Below are 18,039 nucleotides of genomic sequence, written 5' to 3'. Positions count from 1 at the left end.
GACCTTTCAGTAACTTCCCTAGTGCTCATGTGGTTGCCCCGTCTTGGTTGCTGTGAAAGGAGACCCCAAAAGCTGAATAAAAGCTCAAATCTCTCAAGGTCAAGTTTAAAGTTTGCAGCAAAATGAAAATGATTTCTTCTTATTTTTTTTTCCAAAATACTAATTCATATTAGAACGCCAAGTGAAGACAGGAATTTTGCTTCTGCCTGGCTCCTCTCTGTAGCCTCAGGCAGAGGAACGCTCAAGGTAGATGAAGCTGAGATGGTGGGCAAGACATGGCACAAGTCGGAGTGCTTATGCTTCCCTCTGGCTCTTCACCTCCTGTATTGCCAGCTTTTCTGAGTGCCTTGAAGGCAAAGCCAGAGGAGACATGAAAACCCTCTGCCATCTGTTCCTTCTAAAAGCTGCCCTCTTTGGACCCTCTTGGCAAAGAGACTCTGAGAGGCATACCTATAGGTGGTCCTCCCTCATGTCTGATGCTTAGTTTGCCTTGGGAAGGGCCACTGCCCTTCAGAGGGGGTTTCTCTGCAGGATATTTACTCTGACAGCATGTTTGGAGCATCAGAACATGCAGAGAACCTTCTGGTCCAAGATCCATCAGCACTGAAGTTGCGGTAATCAGGTATTATGTCTAAGGAAGATGAGCATAGGATAGTAAATCTGTTCTTCTCCAATCACCTAGCCTGAGAAAAGAGTAACATCAGGAAAACTCTCAGCTTAACAGGTTTGAATTCCCTGACAGCCATCCTGCTGCTTACCCAGGCCTTGGATTTGACAATAAAACCCTAATGGTTCTGTCAAATTCTGCCCTTCTCCAGATGCCACAGAGAACTCTTGCTCCTTAGATATGAAGAAGTAGCCTGGGACTGGATCTGAGACACTTCTCCTGTCATGAGACTGACAAGTGCATGTTAAGGTCAGAGATTCTGTTCCTGTTGTAGATGTGAGCAAAAGAGGATGTTCTGAGGAAAGAACAGCTCACAACTTCGACTCTGGATATTGATTTGTACAAAAGGGCCTCATCCAGGGGAATCTCAAGCATGAAAAACTTCATACATAACATTAGCATCCCATCCTAGCATCCCATGGCTTCGTTGTACTTTGCCAAAGCAGTGGCTACCTTTATACTATGCCTTAAATTGATTTTTGTCATAGACGTTTGTACAGCTGCCATTTGGAGCTGAATACATCACTTCACTGGGCATTGCTAGCGTGCAGGGAAGACGATCAGTGTGGGAAGTCGGGCTTCCAACAGCTTTCAGTTGAAACCCAAGTCCCACCTTCCACTGAACGGATACTGCTTGCCAATGTCTTCCAGTGGGAAGGCATGCAAAGAGGTTACTCCTGCAGAGCTACACATACGCACTTCCCTCCTACCCTTCTTTGTTGTCCTGGTAACTCAATCTTAGGAAGTGGAAGAAAGATGCAGCAAGGCAAACAGCACCTTCTCCCATTTTACAGGACTGGTGAAATATTTGGACATAGTGGAAGAGAAAGAAGGACACTCCGTGACCTTCCTGCTTTGAGGTGGCTCCATTAAGTTGCAGCAGTTCTACAGACTGGTGGTGTGAACTGGAAGAGTCCGTCTCATTGCAGGGTATAAATAACCAAACTCTTCCTTAGCTTCAGCCCAGGACTGAAGCCTGCAAACATTTGCTGCTTCAGATGTGCTAGTCCTAAAAAAGAAGGCAAGCAGGGAAATCAACACCTTCTAGCTAGACGAATGTTGTAATGAGGTGAAACAATGAGACCATGTCTACAATTTTCCCACTGCCTTTCAGTGCTAGAATTTGATCCAAGTCATAAGAATGTCTGTCAGCCCAGTTCTGCTGAGACAGAGGACTAGGCAGAGGACACGGGCACCTCTTTGGAGCTTACGTGTCCTTAGAGGATTCTTTGGTGGTTTGGACTGAGGAACAGTGCAGATAATCTGATCACGCTTCATTTACACTGGCTTCAACCTCTGAGCTGTGTATAGGACCCAAGATCTGGTCCAGTAAGAGAGTACTGCCAAGGCAATGACAGCTGGATACAAGCAGGTTGAGGTGGAAAGTGGAAGGCAAGAGGTTCTGTCCTGATGGCCAGGTGGAGTCTAGTGTAGAAGATACAGGGAAAAGATCATGAGGAAAGAGAAAAATCAGGTAGAAAGCTCCTGGCCTAGCTTGTACTTGACGGTACAAATGGGAGGTTAGTCTGCTTTTGCTCTTGACACAACTGTGCATATAATAACAGCAGCTCAATAGCTAAGCATCATTCACTGCTGAGGAAGCACAAGACCTTCATTCAGCAGCAGCATTTTATTGCTAATACAACCACAAAACTTCTGGCAAGGGGCTAAATTTTGTGAACTAAGAACGGTATCTGCACGGTAAATCAATAGCTGGATTAAACCTGACTGTCCAGAACGATCACAGAGCATGCAGTATGTCGTTGCCATTGTGGGCAGAACTGAAGCTATTCCTGCAGTTGGAGAGGCTTGCAAGCTTCACCAAATTCTTTGTACCTGGACTGAGGGTGTGGGAGAGCAGATGAAAAATCATCACCACTTTGGCTCCCCATCCACATGCTCCCAAAGCCTGCTCTGCTTTAGCTTCACTCCAAAGCGATGTTACCTTTCCTAGCTGGGTAACGTCAAAAGCAAGAGCTCCTGTTCAGCACCGACCAGCACAAGCACTGCAGAATGGGTATGTCTGAATTCAGAGTGACCTGGTGTCCCAGAGGTCTCCAGCTCACAGGTTTGTGGGGTGTTTCTGACACCCCTATGTCCTGCATGGAGTTGGGACCTGCAGCCGGGCTTCACCCTGGATGTCAGTACAGCTTCGTTCCCTTTCCATGCTGCAGCCCGCTGTTGTGCTGAAGTGTCTGGGGATTTTCGTGCTCCCTGCAGGAGAGTGTTCCCCGAACAGATGGGCACACGCAGCAGAGGCACCGTGCGCCGCAGCAAGGACATGCTGTCTCTGAGAATTCACTGCCTCAGCTGAACTGTGCCTCATCTACAGACTCTTCTGCAGCATTTCTCTTCTCAGTGGCGCAAAACCACTCTAATTACCATTTCAGTAGCCTGGATTTTCCTCTCTTTTCCTATCCTTTCCCCCCTAATTTTCCTTTCCCCCCTTCCTTTCCTTTTCCCCCCTTCCTTTCCCCTTTCCCTTTCCCCCTTTCCCTTTCCCCCTTTCTCTTTTCCCCTTTCCTTTCCCTTTTCCCCTTTCCTTTCCCTTTTCCCCTTTCCTTTCCCTTTTCCCTTTCCCCTTTCCTTTCCCTTTTCCCCTTTCCTTTCCCTTTTCCCCTTTCCCTTCCCTTTTCCCCTTTCCTTTTCCCTTTTCCCCTTTCCTTTTCCCTTTTCCCCTTTCCTTTCCCTTTTCCCCTTTCCTTTCCCTTTTCCCTTTCCCCTTTCCTTTCCCTTTTCCCCTTTCCCTTCCCTTTTCCCCTTTCCTTTCCCTTTTCCCCTTTCCCTTCCCTTTTCCCCTTTCCTTTTCCCTTTTCCCCTTTCCTTTCCCTTTTCCCCTTTCCTTTTCCCTTTTCCCCTTTCCTTTTCCCTTTTCCCCTTTCCTTTCCCTTTCCCCCTTTCCTTTCTCTTTTCCCCTTTCCTTTCCCTTTTCCCCTTTCCTTTCCCTTTTCCCCTTTCCCTTCCCTTTTCCCCTTTCCCTTCCCTTTTCCCTTTTCCCCTTTCCTTTCCCTTTTCCCCTTTCCTTTCCCTTTTCCCCTTTCCTTTCCCTTTTCCCCTTTCCCTTCCCTTTTCCCCTTTCCCACCTCCCTTTTCCCCTTTCCCACCTCCCTTTTCCCTTTCACCTTTCCTCCTTTCCCTTTCCCCTTTCCTTTTCCCCCTTTCCTTTCCCTTTTCCCCCTCTTTCCTGATTTACTTTTCCCCCTTCTTCCCTTTCCCACCTCCCTTTTCCCCTTTGCCGACCGCTTCCCCCCCCCGCCATCCCCTCCCGCCGGCGGCCGGCGGAGGGAGCTGCGGCCGCACGACCCGCCCGCGAGCGGTCGGCGGGGCGGAGCGGGGCGGCGGCGCCGCCTGTCACTTCCCCTTCCCTTCCTTTCCTTTCCTTTCCCTTCCCTTCCCTTCTTCCCTTCCCCGCGCCGCGATCCGGCTCCGGGTCAGAGCCGCCGCAGCGGCCGCCCCGCGGTCCCCCAGCACCGCCCGCCGCCGCCGCCATGCCCCGGGGCTGCGCGCCCGCCCGCCCGCCGCCGTGAGTACCGACCGCTCCGCTACCGCGCCGGCCCCTCCGCTGCGCCTGCCCCGGCCTCGCCGGCGTCCCGTCCCCCCCCCATCCCCCGGGCAGCCCTGCCGGTGCCTCCGGGGGGGCTCCCGGAGGTGGAGCGCGGCTCGCTGCTGCCCGGAAAGCGAAGGAGATTTGGGGGTTGGCGGGTGGGTGCGTGTGCGTGTGTGTGGAAGAAGCATCGCGGGGCCGGGAGCCGGCGCGGCTGGCTGCGCTCCGGGCGCCGGGAGGGCTGGCTCTGCGGCTGGGGAAGGCGCGGAGCCGGCGGAGCCTCGGCCGCCGGCTGCCGGGCTGAGCGAGCGCCCGAGCCGCCGGCATCGCTGGCGGTCGGAGCGGGCGTGGGACGGTCGGGCCCCAGCCCTCATCCTCGGGTTTGGAGGAAGGGTCGCGGTCGCGCCGAGCTTTGGGGTTTTGCGCCTGGCTTGAGGTTTGCCGGGGTTTTGTCTGACTGCGAGAACAGTTTGGGCGGATAAAAGGGCTCGGGCTGGAAACGCAAGCCGGCTTCCCCTGACTTTGCCGCACCTCCCATGCCGGTACTGGGATTTCGGGTGCTGGTGACTTGCTAGATGCTCCTGGGTTTGATTTTTCGTTCTTCCCGAGAAGCTGGGTGCTCTCCTGGTCGCTGCCCTGCCAGCACCGGCCCCTCCTCACCTTCTCGCTGTCTGGCTGTCTGTCGGACTGGCGGTGCAGCAGTGCAGGGTTTCTCTCTCCCGGTGCGGTGCCTGATGGAGCAGCCGGAGTGTTTCACCAAGGGGAGCTGCAGCCTGTGGTTCTCAAAGTCGGAAAAGCATTTTAATGGAGATCCTCAGATGACAGCCGTAGATTTAAGCAGGGCTTTACTTATATCCACCAGATCTCCCATGAGCTAAGAGTGAAAAAGCCTTTCCCCCCTCTATTTTTCTTCTAGCCTTGCAGCTTGTCTTTTAGTTAGGAGCAGAGTTATGGATGGATTGTGCTGGAGAAAGTAATTTTTTAGCTCATAAATGAGGACTTTTCTGTATGATGAATTTATTCTGGAACAAGCTGCAGAGTGTATTTACATTACAGTAGCTAATCCAGAAGAGTTTTCCACATAGCCGTTGTTCCACAGTAGCTATTCCCGACAATTTCTCCGTGAAGAAAAGTCCTGGAAGTTAATGCTTCCTTTTGTGCTAGAATTTTTTGCATATCCCTCCCGCCACCATTTTCCTCTGGACTTTGTCAGTCTGATGACTCTGAGCTTACAGCACTATTATGTGCATTGAAGGATCAGGGATGTATTTTACTGCTTTAGTCCTTAAAAAAAAAAAAAAAAAAGATGCCATTCATTCAAGGCAGGACTTGTTTTTCTGGACTTACTGAAGTGGAAGAAAAAGGGTATGACTGAGAAAATGACACACCAGAGGGATGCACGCAAACATCCCAGCCTCGCTGTTTACTTTCCTCTCCTGCTTGGCAGGAGGGTGAAGGCACATTACTGTAACGTTGCATCCTCCAGCGGCTGGCAACAGGATCAGTGCACGTCCAGGCTCTCCATTACCATCTCTCTTTCCACGGAGACGCAAACGTCGCTGCTTAGGGCTGGAGGCGATGCTCAGATAGCACTGGCTGCAACTGCGAGGCAGGAAAACTAGTTCACGCAGCAGTTGGCAGAGGGGATGGGGTCCGCGTGGTCCAAAGGAGCAAACCCAAGTGAGCACGGGCGATAGATCAGCTCAGAAACAGCCCAAGGTAGGTGGGGATGTCCCCAAAATGTGCAGGGCGGTAGATGCGATCGGAGATGCGGAGCTACTGGTTTTAATATTTGTAATGACAGCAGGCCGTTCCTCTGAGCGTGGTTTAAATTTCTTTAGGGTAAAGCCTTTCTCCCAGTATTGAGGCTGAGTCAATTTTTAAATATATTCTCAACAAAGAGCAGCCTTTGTACTGCCCGCGTTGGACTTTGTTGCTGCACTGATGTGTCTGTTGAGAGGAAGAGATGCCGCGAGCATCCAGGGCTGCGGAAGAGGCCAGTCCCCTTCCTATTTGAAATATGCCAAGCATACTCGAGGAGCTATATGTGGAAAGCAAAAATGGGCCATATTAAAGGGCAGTACTATCCTGAAAGTAATTAAGGCTCGTGTACTTATTTAGCAGGATACAGTCTTTAGTGCATTGGAAGCGTCTGTAAGTAGATGGTGTCTGCCAGGAGAGCTTTGAAATCATCTTTCCTGTTCATTGGATTTGCAGATCTGTGGTCTCCATCTGCAGGACGTATATTTGGGGATTAGCCGATGATGCCTTGGTGGTACCAATAATGGGGGCTTTTTGTATCACTTCTCTTTGCTTCATTAATGGTAGGACTTGTATGGTCTGTATGAACTTGAGGGCATTTCTCAGGTGTTAGAGGGGATTGCAGTGTTTTGGAAACTCAGATTGCCCCTCATTGTGCTGGTGGTGATTTCTGAAGGGCCTGGGTGTACCAGGTCCAGGTTACCAGTCACGGAAAAAAGCCTTTGCTAACTATGTATATCTGTTTTGCCGTTGAGGCTTAGCAACACAAAATTCTTATTTTTGCACATAAAATAACTGGTTTTGGCTTCTTGTAAAAAAAATGTAAATGTGTTATATATGCTGTATTGCAATAGCAGAAAATTCTGTGTGTTTGTTTCTTCTGCTGCAGAAAATATGTGTGTGTGTGTGTGTGTGTGGACAGCCTCAATCTCTTCAGCTTTCGATAACAAAAATAGCAGCAAAATCTTTCCTTCCCTCAAGGCAAGCAATAACCTTCTCCGTGGTTTTCAGAGGAGTCCCTGCTCTGCAGACAGCACCGATTTCTTCCTTTCCAAACCCAGTGTTACACTCCAAATGCTGCCGGGTCCCCCTGTCCTTCCCATGCCGTCTGCCACCAGTGCCCCAGGAATCCACTTGCTATAAAGGAAATGGGACTTGTCAGCCCTGAATAAACACCCTTCCCCTGCAGAGACATACGGGCTACTTAATCCTCACTGTCACCCTCTATGTGGGCTGCTCAGACAGCCGGAGTGAGATGTTTTGGGCTCAAGTGACCAAGTTCCTCTTTTGCAGGTGTTTGATCCACATGATTTGTACACCGGAGAACAGTTCTCCAAGGTCCTGAGTACATTAACAGCTGTAAATAAAGCTACCGAAGGTAAGAAAAAAGGGATTTTTTCTGTCATCTTTTCAAATTCTGTCTCGTATGTATGCTGGGGTGGGTTTTTTGTTTTGGTAATTCCTAGTTTAGAGTGATTTCTGGAGGTTGGCAAATTGTGCTGCCAGCACCAATGCCTGATGCTGGACAGTGGGATTGACATTTCATGCTTCTGCCAACTCTGGTTTTAGATGTAGCATTCCAGAGCTGCTGCATGCACTTTGCAGAGCTTGATTATTATTGCTTTACACTAAGGGACCTCGGCTCAGTTTTGACAATATTAAGGGCTCTCAAATTAGGTCATTGTAAAGGAGCCTCAATGTAAATGAGCATGCCCCTCCCAAAATGCAAATATCAGATTTTAAGTACTGCGTTTTAAAGCCGAAGAGAAAAACAGATCCATCTGTGTAATGTCTTTACTGAATGTCAAAACGTACGTTGTTGCCAGATGCTCAGTCAATTGTATTGAAGTTTCCCTCTCTCCTCGCCCTGGGTCAGTGGAATAGGCTCCCAGATATGGGAATCAAGCTGATGGCTTGTCCTGCCTCCGTGGGTGCAGGAGCGGGCTGATGAAGCAAAGCAAATCAGCTCCTCTTGTTTCCATCCCAAATATGTAGGTGTTCCCCACAGGCTGCTTTAAACTGATATTCAGTCTCACAGGCTGTGAAAGGAGAAGTTAAACAGGGATGATGACACCGTAGTGCTCTGGGGAGCGGTGAGAGGACCAGGGTCTATTTTCTGAGGGGATGAGGAGCAGGTCTGCATGGAGCTGGGAAGAGTTTGCAGGGTGGAAAGCATTTATGGCCCCCTGTCATACAAGCAGATTTGCACAGGCAGTCCTGCACACCCACTGAAGTCCAGCACCAGGACAATTCTTCAATTTCCCTGTTGCAGATTACATTTTAGGCAATTAAAAGGAGAAAAATTCAAACCCCAAACCCATAATTTTCCTTTCATGGGAAGGTTTTTCTGTTGGCTTACTGCATTTTGCCTAGATTTGGTTTGTGGTGGTTTTCTCAGTTGTTTCACTTCTCTTTCAGCTGAGTTTTTTGCTTTTGGATTCTCTTCTGCTATTACAGAAGCTGCTTGGGTGTTTAGTGAAACAACCTCATTGCTGGGACTGGACCCTTTCCTCCCTTTTTCCTGTTTTCTGTTCTGTTCTGATGCAAGGTTTTATAAAATCATATATATATAAAATATATACTGTATTTATACATTATATAAACTATTGTATGAATTATCATGTATATATTATATAAACAGCAACATATAATACATATAATATAATAATATATAATGTATAATATATAAAGTGTATAATAATAATAGTATATATACGTACACACACACCTATGTGTGTGTGTATAGTGCTCCTCTGAAGAAATTCAGGTTCTTAGACTGCCTTTCTGCAGCCAGCACTCAGCTCTGCCGCCAGGTCTCTCCCTAGAAGTCAGTGAATGGTAATTCAGCCTCAGGACATCTCCTTACAGCCTTTTATTGCTCCATTAAATGTCAGCACCCAGTGACCCCATGTAGAAAGCTCTTGCGGTTCAATATGATGGGGGATATAAAATGCAGGTTGCCTAGACCAGGAGCAACCTTTGCAGATGCTGTCATTAGGACTGACTTTAGCTTCATTACCCTGAAAGCAAAAAGAGTGAGAAACTTTTCTGCCTCTGTGCTTGCTTGTTCCTTGCTGGACCGAAGGGCTGCGGTGGGGTGTGTGCTGGTGGGGTGGCGAGGCTGCGGTGCCCTTGTCACAGCAGTCCCCTTGTTTACAGCCCCAGCTCTGCTCTTGCAGCCACCGGCGTCCCAGTTCACCCGTGCAGTCACTGGGCGAGACGCGGGATGGGGCTTTGGTGGAGAATAGTTCCTATCACACATTACCGACGGGACTATAGGGAAGCTGGGATCCTCTTGGTTTCATGGCAAACATCTGTTTGAACATATGCTTTCTCTGTTTAAATGTTAAAAAGCGCAATGCCTGCGATATAATTAGCTGCTCAGGCAGAAAACACCCTTGGGAAAAGTACAGGGTAAAATAAATACGTGTCTTAAAACGTTTGCTTTTTGGTGGCTTGGCCAAGTTCCTGAGAAGCAGGAGCCTGTGTCCTACAAACTGCCACTGCAGATGGTCCGGTTTGTCCGTCTCGCCAGAGGCCAAGGGCTCAGTGGAGCATCAGGACGAGCCTCGTACTGGCTACTGCAGTTCCTGCTGCGGCCAGGGCTCCAGCATGCCTGCGCATCCCAACACCCACAGGGCTGCTGCATCCCGACACCCTTGTCGGAGGCCGAGGGAAGTAGGTGACAGCTAAGGAAACGCCGTGGGAATGTGTTTCTGAGCATCCATTTGAAGTCCAAATCCTTGTGTCTTCGTGGATGTCGTTATGCAAGTAACTAGAGGCATTGTTTGTAGTGGATAAACTCGGAGTTCAGCGGCTGTCCATCAAATAACAGCAATACAGAGCTTGATGCTTTTATCTGAAAGAGAGGGCAGGGGAGGAAAACCAGCTGTGCTGGATCAGACGCGGCTCATCTGCCAAAAATAGCGTAGGAATGTGAGCAGAAAACCCAGCTATTTTAACCATAGTTTAAGCAACATATGGCAGCAGTGTTCCATGCTGGACCAGGCATAAAATAGGACGCTGTCATGATGCAATATAAATGATACGCTTCCCTGCCAAACTGTCAAAGTCAGTTTTACATTTGTTTCTAGGTTGCTGCAGATATTTATAAAAGCTTTGGAAGATTGGGAGGGGCAGGGAGAAGCATAAAATCTACAGTAACCGAGTCATTTCCGTGGGACTGTTGCTGATGGCTTGAATAAGCGGAGAAGTCTGGACTCGCGGTTTACGCCCTCCCTTTTTAGAAGGAATCAGGGGAAGAACATCTCATGCTGGCAGCCAGCCACCCCTCCCGGCCTGTGAGTCGCCGGGAGCAGCCGAAACCGCTCCTGCTCAAACATCAGGATGCTTCAGAGAAAAAAACCCACTCTGTGTTTGCAAAGTGGGTTTTCCATGCAGAGAGGTTTTGCTGTTGCTGCAGCCCAGGGAGCTGGGAATTCACCGTGCAGTCGTCAGGCAGTTGTGTAACGAGCAGGGCAAGAGAGAGAACTGACTCACTGGCAGCACACGAGATTTAATGTGAATGTTGTCCATTGCTGGAGCACGGGCCAGGCGGACCGGTGCGTGGGTGCGGTACGGTTGGGGGTTTGTAAGACAGCGGCACCTGGAAGTCGTAGGCACGGACCTGGTCCCCATTGTGCAAGGCGTTGGAGAAAGACAAAGCAAGTCCATTCTCCAGGAGCTCACAGTTTGTGTTGCTCCAGGTCCAATCTAAGGATGAGGTGTTTTCCTATCGAAACAAAAATCCTCTGGGAAGAACAAAAGCCCAGCTGAGTTCCTGTAACTCCCACCAAACTTCCCCTTCGGAATGACTTTTCCATGTTGACATTCAGACTGGAGGAGAATGGGGGAAGAGCAGCCTTAGAGTTTGTGTTTTCTGATTCCTGCGCACACTTGGTGGCTTGATCATGCTCTCCTCGCAGCATTTTCAAAGAAGAACTCCAAACATGCAGGTGACTTGCACACCCAGCAAAGTGACACCTGCAGACCGCAGACTGCTCTTCTCTGTCCTCCTTTTGAGCTCCATAGGCATGCTAGGTCCACACCACTGGTGGAAAACAGCAGCTCTGGGATACAGAAATGTTCTTAAATCTAAAAAGAAGCTACAAGGCAAATCTTGAAAGTACTTCACAGTTTACTGAAATGATAATGTCTACCGTTGCTTCATTTGAGCACCATGGCACCTAGAAAGGAGGTGATCTGAGTGTTGTCCCATGACGTGGTATGAGATACAGTAGCAGAGAAGTACTGGGAATTAATTACTGGGTGGCTTGAATCCCATGTTTTTCCTCTCTGCAGCATCCAAGCAGGATTCTGGGTCTGAGTGCTGCCAGGTCCTGCAGGAGCCAGGACTGCTCTTGGTGATGAGGCCACTGTCTCAATCTCAGCACAAGAGAGTTGTAACCAGAAAACTTTTTACCCTCTGGCAAGTTTTTTGGTATCAATATAGAAACAAATCACTAATTGTGAAAAACAGATATGTGTCAGAGCAGGAGCGTTGTTTCCAGCATCAGGCACGTGGTGGCAGGAACAAGCCCAGAGACTAGTTTGCAGAACAGTTTGCTTCGAGCATGTGAAGGAGGCAACTCCAAGAGCTGCTGGGATGGTCTGAGGGGTGACACTCCTGTCCTTCCTCAGTACGGTCTGAATCCCCCTCTCACATGGTAATTAATGGCAACGGTCCATGAACAGTAATCAAAATTGTGCCTAGCCTCTTTCAGCTGTATAATGAACCCAGAAGGACTTATCTAAATAGAGACACGATTGTGTTGACCAGCTGTTCAGCATTCTTCCCCACTCAGCGGGGAAGCCCACGCTGCAGCTGCAGAGGTGACCTAAGAGTGCTCACTTGCAAGCTAAACTTTGAAACACCTTCAACAGTGCTTACTTGAATCCCAGAAACGTTCCCAGTTGGGCAGCATTGGGCTGAGTGTTATTCTATTTTCTAAACAGTTTTAAGGGGGATTTCAAAAACATACTGTGATCGGGTGTGTGGCTGCAGAGCTGGCATAACCTAGGAGTGCCTTGGGATGCAATTCAACTTCTTCCATCATGGAAGGGTTAACCCATCCCAGCAAAACCATCCTCACTGTTGACTGGGAGTACCCACACTGGAGCAGTGCACTTGCTATTCTGCTCTGGTAGATGCTCCTCCAACTGTTGTGCCCTGTTCTTGTTTTCTTTACAGGCTTTACTCTTTGCTTTGCTGTGATGCAGAGAGGTGGTGGACAGTTGGGTAAAACTCAGATGTTGTTTTTGCCTCACCAGATCAGCCGTCAAAAGGGCCATGTTCACATCTATCGTCTCTTAGCTCTGCGGCTGGAGGTCCCCACACTGACTCCAACGGCACAGCTTCACAGTCAGCGAGGGTGCTAAGGAGGCAGTCCAAGCCTGTGGTATCCTTTATTTAACATCCCATCAAGGGTTTGGTGGCTGTGGGGGTAGAGGGCTATGAGTGGTACCCGTGGGTCCAGCACACCAGAAGGGCTTGTTCTCCCCCGATCCCCATCACAGCTTTGCTGCCCCGGCTGGAGAGAGTCTCGTGGCTTCTCCAAACTGCGGTACTCCTCTCTGTGACATGAGAAGAACGATTCTCATCTGCCATCCATTGCACTGTAAAACTAAATTAATGCTTGGGAGGGACCTTGTGGTCCTCTGGCAGGAGTGCTTACACAAAAGCAAGACATTATTGCTGTTATAAAGAGCAATACTGAAAAAACAGCTGTCACAACAAAGAAGAACAATAGCTTGTCCTAGCGGCTTCTGCTTTTTTGGACTATTTACTGATGGTTTTCCATGTTTCTTTCCTTAGGAGATGACCGAGAATGGCAGTCATCAGCTGGTGGTAAAGGCCAGGTTCAATTTTAAGCAGACCAATGAGGATGAACTCTCCGTTAACAAAGGAGACATTATTTATGTCACCCGGGTTGAAGAAGGGGGCTGGTGGGAAGGGACCTTGAATGGAAAAACAGGCTGGTTCCCAAGCAACTACGTCAGAGAAATCAAATCCACCGGTAAGCAAATTGCTTTCAAGGGCTGATTGAATGACAGCAGTATAATGCAGCGTAGATCCTTGTGCCTTTGGGAAATTGCTGCTATTTATTAAGGAGCGTTTGTGTCCTTAAAGCAGCAGGGCTAATTGAAGGATGAAGGAGGCCAGAAGGGGAAAGCCTAGTCTTTCGCATGAGTTGTTTGAGAGCTGCTTCGCCCTCTTCCCGAGCGCATCGTGCCTTTCTATTGCTCCCCCAAGTCCCAGCAGTGCGGGAGCGGGGATGTTGCTGGAGGATGAGCCTGGAGATGGCTTCGTGGGTCCCCTTTGTCATGTAGAGCTGCCAGGTCCTTCCAGTGTCTGAGCACAGAATTAGCTTTTTGTTAGAGACCTCGGTCAGGCAATATATTTGCGTTTGATCCTGCCATTTCTGGCAGTGGTGGAATGGATGCTCACGGTCGCAGTGAGGAAACCAACAAAAACTATATGGCCACAGGGAACAGTCCCCCGGTTTTGTCCATAGTGATGGTTGGTTTCATATAGTACATTTTCCCCCAGATGCATCTTCTGCTGCGATATTGAGAAAGGAAGAGGGAGGGGATGATCCATCTGATGACATCTGCCTTTACTGGGCTTTGTCTTGAGTGTCCTTAACAATTTCTGCGATGTGATTTTAACCAGATGTGGGGTGGTGATGACATGAAGCATGCCCCTGGCTAACTGCCCTGTAGTGTTACATATCCATTCAAGCAGCTCATCCCATTCTGCTTCTGAGGCCATTGTGTGACAGTAAACTTGTTTTTTTTTCAAAATTCAACTTTAATTCCTTAATGTGCCTTGAGGGCTTACCCTAGACAGAGACCTATTGTGTGCTCGGTGCTGGTTTTATGGCTCAGGATCAGCCCTGGCCTCAAACACTGGGAGACATCAGCAGTGGTCTGCAAAGTGGCTGCAAAATGTACAGCCCCTGTTAGACATCCTTGCTCCCACACTTGCAAGCAAAAAAGCAAAGGAGAGAAGAATAAATTTAATGAGTGAGTGCTCAGAATTAGGCCAGTTTTTGTTTAAATCTAAATGAAAAAATCGTTGTTAGGATATCTCATCTCCCACTGTTTCCCTCTGGGAAATGATGTCTGAGCTGGAGCAGGACGTTGCAGCAGAGACTGAAGGCTTGTCTGGCACAACCCAGGAATCGCTAATTGAGTCAGTGAGTGGAGAAGAGAAATGTTTTTAAAAAAAGGAGAGCAAACTTCAGTCCTATGGGGAAAATCAGATGGGAGCTGCATGAAATAACGGCACCTCATTGAAGCGAAGGACAAGTCTACCATTGATCCTGATGTAGGAGCCCATCAGATTTTTTTATCTGCAGAGCTTTTCCCTCCAGATCCTCCCTCCAGCACCCATTTCGTATGGGAGGAGGGTTCATTCCCCACATCTCTGCTTGCTCGGGACGTGTGGTCGTACTGTAAATGAAGGATGCAGGAACCATCAGCTAACCCTCTCCTGCCCCAGGACCGCTGCCTGGGGACTGTAGCGTGGGGGGAGCCCTCGCTGCAAGCCAGCGGGAGCTGCTTTCCTCGCCTCCAAAGTGTGAGACGTGTCACTCTAAATGGAGTTATTTGTTTTTCAGCAGTGTCTGTACCTCCACTGTGTCCTAAGCATGCCCTTTGGGTGGAAATAACTAGCAGCATGGAGCAAAGCTCCTCCGAGTCTTCAAATGAGGCACAGAGCTCCCAGCTGGAAGTGACAGGAAACTCTGCAAGGGCAATAATTAGACAATACATCAAGCTGCGGTTTCCAGGGGCTAAATTTATCAATTTCAAGCTTCTCCCCTGCTATCCGTGTGAAAGTAATTGCCTTCTGTGAGCGATTGCAGGGAGAAAGGAGAGACTGGCTGCTCCGCACGGTACAGAGGCATTTTGGTACGAGGCGTGCAGCGTGGTCAGGGCCGGCGGTGCAGCCTTGTGCTGCTGACCTGTCTCAGTCCGGAGGGGTAACAGGGCCACTGCGGTGCCGGGAGAGCTGGCAAAGCTGTGCTGCTGGCAGGGAACGGGCTTCTCTAGGGAAGGAAAATGGAGCAGGGACTTGTGGACGTGTGTGTGCGTGCACGTGCGTAGCATGCTGGAGGCATCTGCAGGGATTTAGCAGATGCACAAGATGAGAATTGACTTCCAGGTTTGTGGGAGCTTTTTGTTCAAATCTACCTTTATTCAGAGAAGGCTTTTGCATCACAAATGACTGCGGGGATCAGGGTTCAGCATATCGATTGGCATTGGCTTCAAGTGCCTTGTGAATCACCTGGAACAAAACGCTGTATCCAGCATTTCTGATAGACACGCAGTTTTAAAACCCAAATTTTGTGGGCCGGGTGAAGCCACACTGTAGTTCCAAACAGTGCCAGACACTGGGCTGCTGCCAGAGATTTCAGAGCAAACCTGTAAGTTAGTTGGCAGACGCCGCGCAGTGCTTCTGGTGCGACTTGCTCGGCTGCCTTCAGTGTCATGCACGCCTTTGGTTTGCTCCTAGTTTTTCTGAAGCAGGCAAACACACCCTGCAATTGAAGTTTTGTGTTCGCAGGGGTGAAGTTAGGTTTGCTGAACATTATGCGGCAGTGACTTTTCCTGCTGGAATAATGAGAGCTGTGCACTGTGATTTATTGATGTATTTTTTTGTACAGATAAACCACTCTCTCCCAAAGCATTAAAAGGACTCGAAAGCACTCAGCTGACAAAGAATTATTACCCTGTGGTAAGTTTTAAAGTGCTGATCATACATTTTAATAATTAGCATATTATTAATCTTCTGAACTGGCTCCTTCCCTTAGAAATCATTGAAGCAATTTGTAACAATTGGGGATGTGACTCTGTATTTAAATGCAGCTGTTGCCATTTCCTTGATTCAAGGCTGTCGAGACAATAAACCACAAATGGAAGTTGCTGCAAGATGTCAAAAGGAGAGACTCAAAGTAGGCGACTGAGATGATAAAGCAGGGGCGGCAGCTTTGAGATCAGTGTTGGGGAATAAGGCACGATGTCTTTGGTCCAGTCCTTGCCATTGACTGTGGGCTATCTCCCTTTGATAAAAATGGGGAGATAATGTCATGGCATGAAGCAAGCCAAATTAGAGCTCTGACCCATGATCTTTTTCTTGGGTTTGGCTGGAGGTGTTACAGTCCGAGCTGTCTGCCCTGTGCCTCTGCCAGCAGCTGCAGACCTCAGGGAAGGGGCAGCTGCCACGGCTCACAACTTGGCTTGTTAACTGGGCTTGGCTTTGGAGCAGGTCAGCATGCCGGGCTATGAACTGTGGCTGCAGAAGGGGTGGAGAAACGTCACCTTCTCTACCATCTTGCTACCGGAGCGGTGAGGTCTAGAAAAGGGGGGCAGGTACCTTCCCGCTGTGTCCAGGCTAGAGCGAACCCCGCGGTGTAAGAGAGTTAAAATGCCTGCATGTGAACGTCCCTGGCTCTTGGTGCCAGAGGTGAAACGTGCTCATCAGCATGACTAAATATATTTCAAGCAAAGCAAAGCAGAAACAATATGTCCAGAGAGCTGGGAACCACCTCCACTGTCTCCAAAGCTCATCCACGCTGAGAAACCTGAGTGCTAACTGGGAGCGTGCAGGCAGTGGGTTTGCCTACCCTGCTGCCGGAGTCAAATTGGCTGCTGAGATAGATTAGCAGGACCAAACCCAACTTGGCACGTCCTTGAAGTGGCAAGTGAGCTGTGACCTGGCTTGAGCTGCTGCGGGAGCCGTCCTTGGTCGGGCCACTGTTGCGTTTAAATTATTGCCTGCCTTCGTGCAAACGGTGCTCCCAGGATGCATGCACAAATCATTTGTTTGCATACCTTGGCAGCCAGTTATGCATGCAGGGTTAGGCATGAGCCTCTCAGGGGTCAAATACTAAACTCTGGTCTGAACTGACATTGTCTTCATGCTTTGCCAGAGAAGAAGGAGCAGCCCTTAACACCTGCTTTCCAGGCCTCCCCCAGTTTGCAAAGTAAAATCCCAAATTTGGACCCCCCAGGGCTTTCCTGAGTGTTCTGGGTTCTGCATTAACGAATGTAATTTATGGACTTAAAATACACTTCCATGCTTTTCCACACTTGGAAGCTGATCTCATGTTCCTTTGACTAGTTGCTAGTACAAAGATCTACTCAGTGCTCTGTCTCTCACCCTAGGTGTTGCAAAATATTCTGGAAACAGAACGAGATTATGCGAAGGAACTACAGTCACTTCTGGGAACTTACTTAAGACCCCTCCAGTCTTACGATAAGTAAGATATAAGGGCATCTGAGGTGGAGAGAACCCTGTAAAATCGACCACAGTTCATTACTTCCCTGCTTTTGAATGTTTAGGGACTGTTACTGCTCTTCTTGTAAAGCCTCACAGCTTCTCTGTGAACCAGAATAAAAGCGCACGTTGTACAGGTTTCTGCTCTTTCCTATTCCTCAGTGATCGTGCAGGCATTGGGCTGTGTTAGAGATGGGCATTTCCATCTGGTAGAGGGCTGGCTGTTACATCCCATCTGCAAGCTCGTGTGTGGCTGTCCCAGCATGCGTCTTTCCTGGCGGTATGCCTTGCATGGCTTCTCCCCTTGTAATTTGCCTTGTTGTGACTTCTCAGCCCCAAGTGGCATCTCCTAGTCATCTCCTCATTTCGTGCGTGATGACACATATTCTTTGCGGTTAGATTGCCTCTCGCTAAATCCAAACTGCTGCTGAGCAAGAAGTGACTCCCCTGTCTCCCCGTCTGCACAGCCATCGGCATTAAGTACCTCCGTGCTCGGGAAGAGCATGCTGCCATACCTTACAGCCTGAGCAATCCCAGGGCAACTGGGGGACTTTGTCAGGGCTTACCGGCAGAAATAAGCCGATGCATTTTCCATCCATGCTGGTGCAGAGGCAGCACACACCGTCCTGTCCTTTCACAGGCAGCGCAGTGGTGCCTATCTGCAGGTTCCTATTGATAGTTTCACCCTGCATAAAAGACCCAGCGCAGTTAACTTCACCTCCTGCTTATTGCTTCAGCTTTATAGTCGTCTTTTCCAAACGGTGCCATCTCGGTGACTCTGTCCAT

The 18,039-nt window shown here is 49.0% G+C and overlaps 1 protein-coding gene across 4 annotated transcripts in view; it reads left to right on the top strand.

The window, feature by feature from the left end:
• The window catches only part of ARHGEF6 (Rac/Cdc42 guanine nucleotide exchange factor 6), a 41,308-nt gene that overhangs the window by 2,754 nt on the left and 20,515 nt on the right, over positions 1-18,039 (top strand). For 2 of the 4 annotated variants that reach the window (XM_069811460.1, XM_069811459.1), the window contains exons 3-7: positions 7,266-7,350; positions 12,243-12,370; positions 12,787-12,988; positions 15,641-15,711; positions 17,142-17,236. In XM_069811460.1, coding sequence (XP_069667561.1) covers positions 7,266-7,350; positions 12,243-12,370; positions 12,787-12,988; positions 15,641-15,711; positions 17,142-17,236 — 581 coding nt within the window. Of the gene's footprint in view, positions 1-4,049; positions 4,191-5,892; positions 5,931-7,265; positions 7,351-12,242; positions 12,371-12,786; positions 12,989-15,640; positions 15,712-17,141; positions 17,237-18,039 lie in introns of those variants that run through there. The other 2 variants (XM_069811461.1, XM_069811463.1) reach the window with 2 other exon arrangements.

Source organism: Haliaeetus albicilla, chromosome 23, assembly GCF_947461875.1.
Source record: "Haliaeetus albicilla chromosome 23, bHalAlb1.1, whole genome shotgun sequence".
NCBI classification, from domain to species: Eukaryota; Metazoa; Chordata; class Aves; order Accipitriformes; family Accipitridae; genus Haliaeetus; species Haliaeetus albicilla.
The sequence above is the reverse complement of the archived record's forward strand: the minus strand, read 5'-3'. Positions and strand labels throughout refer to the sequence as shown.